This window comes from Triticum aestivum, chromosome 5B (genome assembly GCF_018294505.1).
Source record: "Triticum aestivum cultivar Chinese Spring chromosome 5B, IWGSC CS RefSeq v2.1, whole genome shotgun sequence".
Lineage (NCBI taxonomy): Eukaryota > Viridiplantae > Streptophyta > Magnoliopsida > Poales > Poaceae > Triticum > Triticum aestivum.
Window position 1 is genome coordinate 681984894 of NC_057807.1, and position 7383 is coordinate 681992276.

Below are 7383 nucleotides of genomic sequence, written 5' to 3' on the forward strand. Positions count from 1 at the left end.
AAAATACGCCATCATCGAAACGGAACTCTTCTTCTCCTCTGAATTAAATTATGATACTCATGCTAATGCTTGTTTATTTATTTTGTTTTTTCTCGTTAGTTGGCGGGCTCCTTTCTTTCTTTCATTCCCGTTTTCCTACCGGTCTCCCTCACGTCACCCGTCCTTTTCATCAGTTTCGTCCAAAAAATCTCTCTGGTTTTACGCTCGCTCACTCCGTCGGAGAGCGTAAATTTACTCGACAATACCATTATTTAGTGTGTAATTGTTTTTGCTCTAGGATAGGAGGAGGTGAAATTTGCAATCAGTCTACGGAGCAGAGTAGTGTTAGTAGTACTGTGTGCACATGGGCGAATTGGGGCACATGGACGATCCTCCTCCGTCGCCACTTTCCCCACGAGGCTTTTCTTTTCTTTTCTTTCCAGAAGAACAAACATTAGTAGTGGCAGTAAATCCCTTTTTGTACCATGGGTATTTCAGCCCAAGCAGCGACCTTCTGGCCTCCTTTCCCAAGTTTGCAAAGCAGAGGATCCTCCGTAGGCAGACGCGTACAGGCTACCAAATTTTCATTTTCACACTCTGATCTTTGATCTTGTAAACAGAGAAATAGATAGCGCCCATGCCGTTTTTCCTCTCGAGAAAAGCGTAACAACCTTGTTGACCGGTGCGAGACGGACACCCCAACCAACGCATCCCCGCTCTCCCTCTCCGGTAGGAGTCTAGGGTCAACAGTCATCCGGCCCGGCCCGGCCCGGCCTCCGGTGCGCAGTAGCGCCACACCGTCACCGACACTTTCCTCCTCCCCTTTCTCTCTGCTCGCACATGCGGCTCAAGAAAAAAGAAAAAAAAACTCTGCCCGCACATGCCAGGGGTGGTGGTTGCGCCGTGGTTACAAGCAAGGTACTCCTACCGATTATTAACTCGTCGCAACAATAATAATAATAATAATAATTCAGATTCAGAGGGAGTAGGGAACCGACAGTCTAGAGAGAGAAACGCAGGGGTGTGGGTGGGTGGGTGTAGAGAGAGAAAGTGAGGGGAGGGGAGGGCCGACGGGGCGGGGCGGGGCGGGGCGGGCGAGTAGTACAAAAACTGGGGCGCATGTGAGGGGGAGCTGTCGAAACACACACGCAGAGAGGCACAGCGGGTTGGGGGCGGCGATGAGCTGTTTCTAGGAGGGCAACCACCACCACCACCACCGATTCGTCCCGTCGCAGAATAAAAAAAAACACACCACACCACATCGCACTGGTACTACAACACCAGGCGGAAGCCCCCCAGCCCTTCCCCAATTCATTCCGTTCGTTCCCCATTCCCCTCCCGCAATCCATCCCCCGCCCGCCGCCGCGCCGCGACCGCCTCTGCCTCGGCGCGGGCCTCGGGATCCGGGGGATCTGGTGCGGGTCTGAGGGATGGAGGCCAGCGCGGGGCTGGTCGCCGGCTCGCACAACCGCAACGAGCTCGTCGTCATCCGCCGCGACGGGGAGCCAGGGGTGAGTCCTTCGCTTCTGGCTCGGCTCGGTCGCCGCGGAATCCGCGCGCGAGGGTTCCGGAGCCTGTTCTTCTCCGTGTCGGTCAGCGCCGGCCGCGGGGTTTCGGTTAGGGTGCCGTTTCTCAATCTCTTCTTCTGTTTGTGTGGCGGTGGGTGCAGGCGAGGCCGCTGAAGCAGCAGAACCGCGGGGCGTGCCAGATTTGCGGGGACGACCTCGGCCTCGGCCCCGGCGGCGACCCCTTCGTCGCCTGCAACGAGTGCGCCTTCCCCGTCTGCCGCGACTGCTACGAGTACGAGCGCCGCGAGGGCACGCAGAACTGCCCGCAGTGCAAGACCCGCTACAAGCGCCTCAAGGGTTTGTTCCACTCTCGCTTTCACTCTCGGCCCACCCTTCCCCAATGCCGCCACCGACCGAGCTCCCCCAATTTCGATGGGATTTGACGCGTTTTCTGGTCCTGATTTGCTGCCTGCAGGGTGCGCGCGTGTCCCCGGGGATGAGGAGGAGGACGGCGCCGACGACCTGGAGGACGAGTTCAACTGGAGGGACAGGGACGACTCGCAGTACGCCGCCGAGTCCATGCTCCACGCCCACATGACCTACGGCCGCGGCGGCGACCTCGACGGCGTGCACCAGCCCTTCCAGCCCAACCCCAATGTTCCCCTCCTCACCAATGGCCAGATGGTAATTCATTAACCACCTGCAAATCTCACACTCCTCTGCCATAATATCAGACTGTTTGGCTTGCTGGATGCTCAATTGCTCGCTCCCTGTGTGTAGGTCGACGACATCCCACCGGAGCAGCACGCCCTTGTTCCTTCCTTCGTCGGCGGAGGGGGAAAGAGGATCCACCCGCTCCCTTATGCTGATTCCAACCTTCCTGGTGCGCATTTCGAAATATCATCATCTCCTACTAGCATTTAGCTGTAACAATGGTTCAGGGAAACTGATGGTTGTTTGTGTTGCAGTGCAACCAAGATCCATGGACCCATCCAAGGATATTGGTTCCTACGGGTACGGTAGCGTCGCCTGGAAGGAGAGGATGGAGAGCTGGAAGCAGAAGCAGGAGAGGCTGCATCAGGCCAGAAATGATGGCGGTAAAGACTGGAACGGGGATGGCGACGATGCAGATCTGCCACTGTACGACACTAGAAACTCGCTCAGCATCTATTAGTTTGTTCTTTAGCGCCTTTCTGATTAATTCTTGGTTTCAACGGCACTAGTATTGGTCAAACAGACTAGAGATTTCATGCTTCGCTAGAGTGTCGCGATGTGCGCCGTAGACGACCTAAAATGCCAAAAGAATATCCACTAGAGTGTCGCGATGTGCTCCGTAGAGGACCTAAAATGCCAAAAGAATATATACATTTTGCTAAAACAGGGAAACAATTTGGCGAATTCGTATTCCCTACATTTATCTATCTTAAAACTGCTGCATTTGTCTAAGCTGGATGAAGTTGTAACTGCGCCAGTGCCATTTAGTAATGACTATATGCTAGAAAAAATAATAGTTCTCTGTTTATCTGTATCTTTGACTGCAAGGAAGAAAATTCTATCTGGTCTTTGCTTAGACAAAACTTTTTTTGTTGTAAAATGTGTTACTAGACTCTGTGCTTGAGTACTAACTTTTTCTTGATTTTATTTACCAGAATGGATGAAGCTAGGCAGCCACTGTCCAGAAAGGTTCCCATTCCTTCAAGCCTGATTAATCCCTACAGGATGATCATTGTGATCCGTTTGGTGATTGTGTGTCTCTTCTTCCACTATCGTGTTATGCATCCGGTGCATGATGCATTTGTTTTGTGGCTCATATCTGTCATATGTGAGATATGGTTTGCCATGTCTTGGATTCTTGATCAATTCCCCAAGTGGTTTCCTATTGAGAGGGAGACTTACCTTGACCGCTTGACATTGAGGTTGGTTACTGCTGCCACCTATTAATACTTGCCTTCTGTTATTCTCCCAAAGTTATGGAACTAACTGCTTGTGTTGTACTGTCAGGTTCGACAAGGAAGGCCAGCCATCTCAACTCGCCCCAGTTGATTTCTTTGTCAGTACGGTCGATCCCGCAAAGGAGCCTCCGCTGGTCACAGCAAACACTATCCTATCTATCCTGGCGGTAGATTATCCGGTTGACAAGCTCTCTTGCTATGTTTCTGATGATGGTGCTGCCATGCTGACATTCGAAGGATTGTCTGAAACATCTGAATTTGCAAAGAAATGGGTTCCTTTCTGTAAGAAGTATAGCATTGAGCCTCGTGCTCCAGAGTGGTACTTCCAACAGAAGATAGACTACCTGAAAGACAAGGTGGTACCAAACTTTGTTAGGGACAGGAGAGCAATGAAGGTGCATAATTTCAGCCACTTTGCTATGTTCCATCAGTTGATAGAAGTGTATGCTAATTTTGGCCATGTCTTCTTTTACAGAGAGAGTATGAGGAATTCAAGATCAGAATCAATGCCTTGGTTGCTAAAGCCCAGAAAGTTCCTGAGGAAGGATGGACCATGCAGGATGGAACTCCCTGGCCTGGAAACAATGTCCGTGATCACCCTGGAATGATTCAGGTATGCTTATTACAGTTCGTGGTGCTATCCAGTCTATATGCTGACATCAAATGGTTCTTCCTTTTCCCACTTTGCCCTAATGAAGTCCGGTTTTGTCTACCTTTAGGTCTTCCTTGGTCAAAGTGGTGGCCTTGATGTGGAAGGAAATGAGCTGCCTCGATTGGTTTATGTTTCAAGAGAAAAACGGCCAGGCTATAACCATCACAAGAAGGCTGGTGCTATGAATGCATTGGTAATAATAATGTTTTGGATGCATTTTCGGCTAGTCTTCTCTATAGCTAGTAGTAGCACATGGTGATTTTAAGTTCCCTTCTAATGGTTGGCTCTTTTACAGGTCCGTGTCTCTGCTGTGCTAACGAACGCTCCATATATGCTGAACTTGGATTGTGATCACTATGTGAACAACAGCAAGGCAGTCAAGGAAGCAATGTGTTTTATGATGGATCCTTTGGTAGGAAAGAAAGTTTGCTACGTGCAGTTCCCACAAAGATTCGACTCCATTGATCGTCACGATCGATATGCTAACAAGAATGTCGTCTTCTTTGATGTAAGACTTGGATTTCATGTTTCTAAGATATTTCTCTTGTCTACATTCTGTGTAACTTCGATGAAGTTTCCCTAACATTTGTCCCATACAGATCAACATGAAAGGTTTGGATGGTATTCAAGGCCCCATCTATGTTGGCACGGGATGTGTCTTTAGAAGGCAGGCGCTGTATGGTTATGATGCTCCCAAAACAAAGAAGCCACCGTCAAGGACTTGCAACTGCTGGCCAAAGTGGTGTGTGTGCTGTTTCTGCTTTGGTAACAGGAAGAACAAGAAGAAGGTTACCAAGCCTAAGACAGAGAAGAAGAAGAGGTTGTTTTTCAAGAAGGAAGAGAATCAATCACCTGCGTACGCACTTAGTGAAATTGACGAAGCTGCCGCAGGTACCACTCAATTTCCAACACTGGTTACTCTAGAAATATCTTCATTAGTTAGTATTAACACGGCCTACATTGCAATGTTCTTGGCAGGAGCTGAAACTCAGAAGGCTGGTATTGTAAATCAGCAGAAGTTAGAGAAGAAATTTGGCCAGTCTGCTGTTTTTGTTGCATCAACTCTTCTTGAGAATGGTGGTACCCTGAGGTGTGATAGTCCAGCTTCTCTTCTGAAGGAAGCTATACATGTCATCGGTTGTGGCTATGAAGACAAGACAGACTGGGGAAAAGAGGTACAGTCAGGAGCTTGGTTGCTGTGCGCTGCTGATTAGGCAGTTCAAATATCTGTTGCCTGGTAGTAATAAATCATAATCATTTGTTTATTTATTTATTGCAGATTGGCTGGATCTATGGGTCAGTTACAGAGGATATCCTAACTGGGTTTAAGATGCATTGCCATGGCTGGCGGTCGATTTACTGCATACCTAAAAGACCTGCATTCAAAGGTTCCGCGCCTCTCAATCTTTCGGATCGTCTTAACCAGGTTCTTCGGTGGGCTCTTGGATCTATTGAGATCTTCTTCAGCAACCATTGCCCGCTTTGGTATGGGTATGGTGGCGGACTGAAATTTTTGGAAAGATTTTCCTACATCAACTCCATCGTCTATCCTTGGACGTCCATTCCACTTCTGGCCTACTGCACGTTGCCGGCCATCTGCTTGTTAACGGGAAAGTTCATCACTCCAGAGGTAAAGCATACTTAGCTTGTAGTTCTATCTGCTGTGAAGTAGCAAGTCTGGTACGATTTAAACCTTACCCCCTTCCCTTTTGGTTCTGTCTTGCAGCTTAGCAATCTTGCCAGTATCTGGTACATGTCTCTTTTCATCTGCATTTTTGCTACTGGTATTCTGGAAATGAGATGGGCTCGTGTAGCGGTTGACGATTGGTGGAGGAATGAGCAGTTCTGGGTCATTGGAGGTGTATCTGCCCATCTGTTTGCCGTGTTCCAAGGACTTCTCAAGGTGATAGCTGGTGTGGACACGAGCTTCACCGTCACAACAAAGGCTGGAGACGATGAGGAGTTCTCGGAGCTGTACACCTTCAAATGGACAACCCTGTTGATACCCCCGACCACCCTGCTCCTGCTGAACTTCATCGGGGTGGTTGCCGGCATCTCCAACGCTATCAACAACGGATATGAGTCATGGGGGCCTCTCTTCGGGAAGCTCTTCTTTGCGTTCTGGGTGATTGTCCATCTTTACCCGTTCCTCAAGGGTCTTCTTGGAAGGCAGAACAGGACCCCGACGATCGTCATCGTCTGGTCCATCCTGTTGGCTTCTATCATCTCGCTCCTGTGGGTGCGTGTGAACCCTTTCCTTGCCAAGACCGACGGCCCTCTTCTGGAGGAGTGCGGTCTGGACTGCACCTAGGAGATGAAAGGATGGACGATCAAAATGAGTCATCATGTGGAGTAATTTTGAAGGTGTTTTTGTGCCCATAAATTTTTTGTCTTCCATTCCTCCATCCCCTGTGTAGATAGAAAACAAACATGCAACAAGTGTTAAGTTATTGGTTTTGTTCCATGGTGGGTAGCTGGGCCTCATATATGCAAAATATTTGGGCAGACGGGAGGCTGCGGCAACCCTTCTTCACCTCACCTCTGTGCAGTTCGGCCACGAAGAAGCAAGGATACAGTCAGCCAAGTCAGTGTTGTTTCATTGTCCAGCCATCCAGCAATTCTTTATTTGTTGACCTTGATTTAAATGGAGAGGGATAAAATGTATGTAAGTGAGCCGAAACTGAGAGCTGTCGTCTGTATGCTATGCCCCAAGGATTGTATTATGTATGTACAAACTGAAAACAACTTGTATTTTTCTCTCTGTAAGGCAAGAATGCCGTTTGTAATAGAGGAAGCTGCACATTATTTATCTAGCTTGTTTTGGTAAATTCTAAACTGGATAAATGCCTGCATGCTTGCTGCCCATTCATCTGCACATTGTTAGGTTGTCATCTTCTTGTTCCTCTTTCTAGTTCCACTAGTTCTATGCTTCATCTGCTCACCAGATTTCCATTAGTGTAGGTATCAAGAAAAATTGAAAGCCTGACTGCCAGTGCAAGGCCAGGATTCTTAACTCCGAAGGGAGGAACGGTGCTGTAGCTTTGGCTTTGCGCCCTGCGATTCTGCGACCGACCAAGAGCCAGCTATGAATTGCGTCCACATGGTTGGCGCTGGATTTGCTCGCCCGTGGTCCATGGTTACACCTTACACGCAGCAGTGCGGGTGCAGTGTAGGCGCAGTACAGCTGGGTGGAATCGCACGGAGCGCAGGCACATGGTACTTGACAAAAGATATGACTGCACATGCACGTGCCATGCCATGTTCGCCGCTGCCTGCCGGCCCCGGCCCCAGC

General features: G+C 49.2%; 1 protein-coding gene across 2 annotated transcripts; it reads left to right on the forward strand.

Annotated features, from left to right (window-relative positions):
* The first annotated feature begins 1118 nt into the window (after positions 1 to 1118).
* Positions 1119 to 6900, forward strand: LOC123114184 (probable cellulose synthase A catalytic subunit 3 [UDP-forming]). Of its 2 annotated transcripts, XR_006456448.1 has the most exons (15): positions 1119 to 1490; positions 1649 to 1844; positions 1963 to 2171; positions 2268 to 2370; positions 2456 to 2627; positions 3137 to 3403; positions 3489 to 3834; positions 3915 to 4052; positions 4159 to 4284; positions 4387 to 4599; positions 4691 to 4982; positions 5070 to 5266; positions 5371 to 5721; positions 5818 to 6455; positions 6598 to 6900. XR_006456448.1 is itself a non-coding variant. In XM_044535569.1 (14 exons), exons 1-14 carry the CDS (start codon positions 1410 to 1412, stop codon positions 6400 to 6402), a joined length of 3276 nt encoding a protein of 1091 aa, XP_044391504.1. In that variant the 5' UTR covers positions 1119 to 1409; the 3' UTR covers positions 6403 to 6900. The 2 variants fall into 2 exon arrangements, 1 of the variants encoding a protein (XP_044391504.1); XM_044535569.1 differs by having other exon boundaries at positions 5818 to 6900.
* Positions 6901 to 7383: the final 483 nt, after the last annotated feature.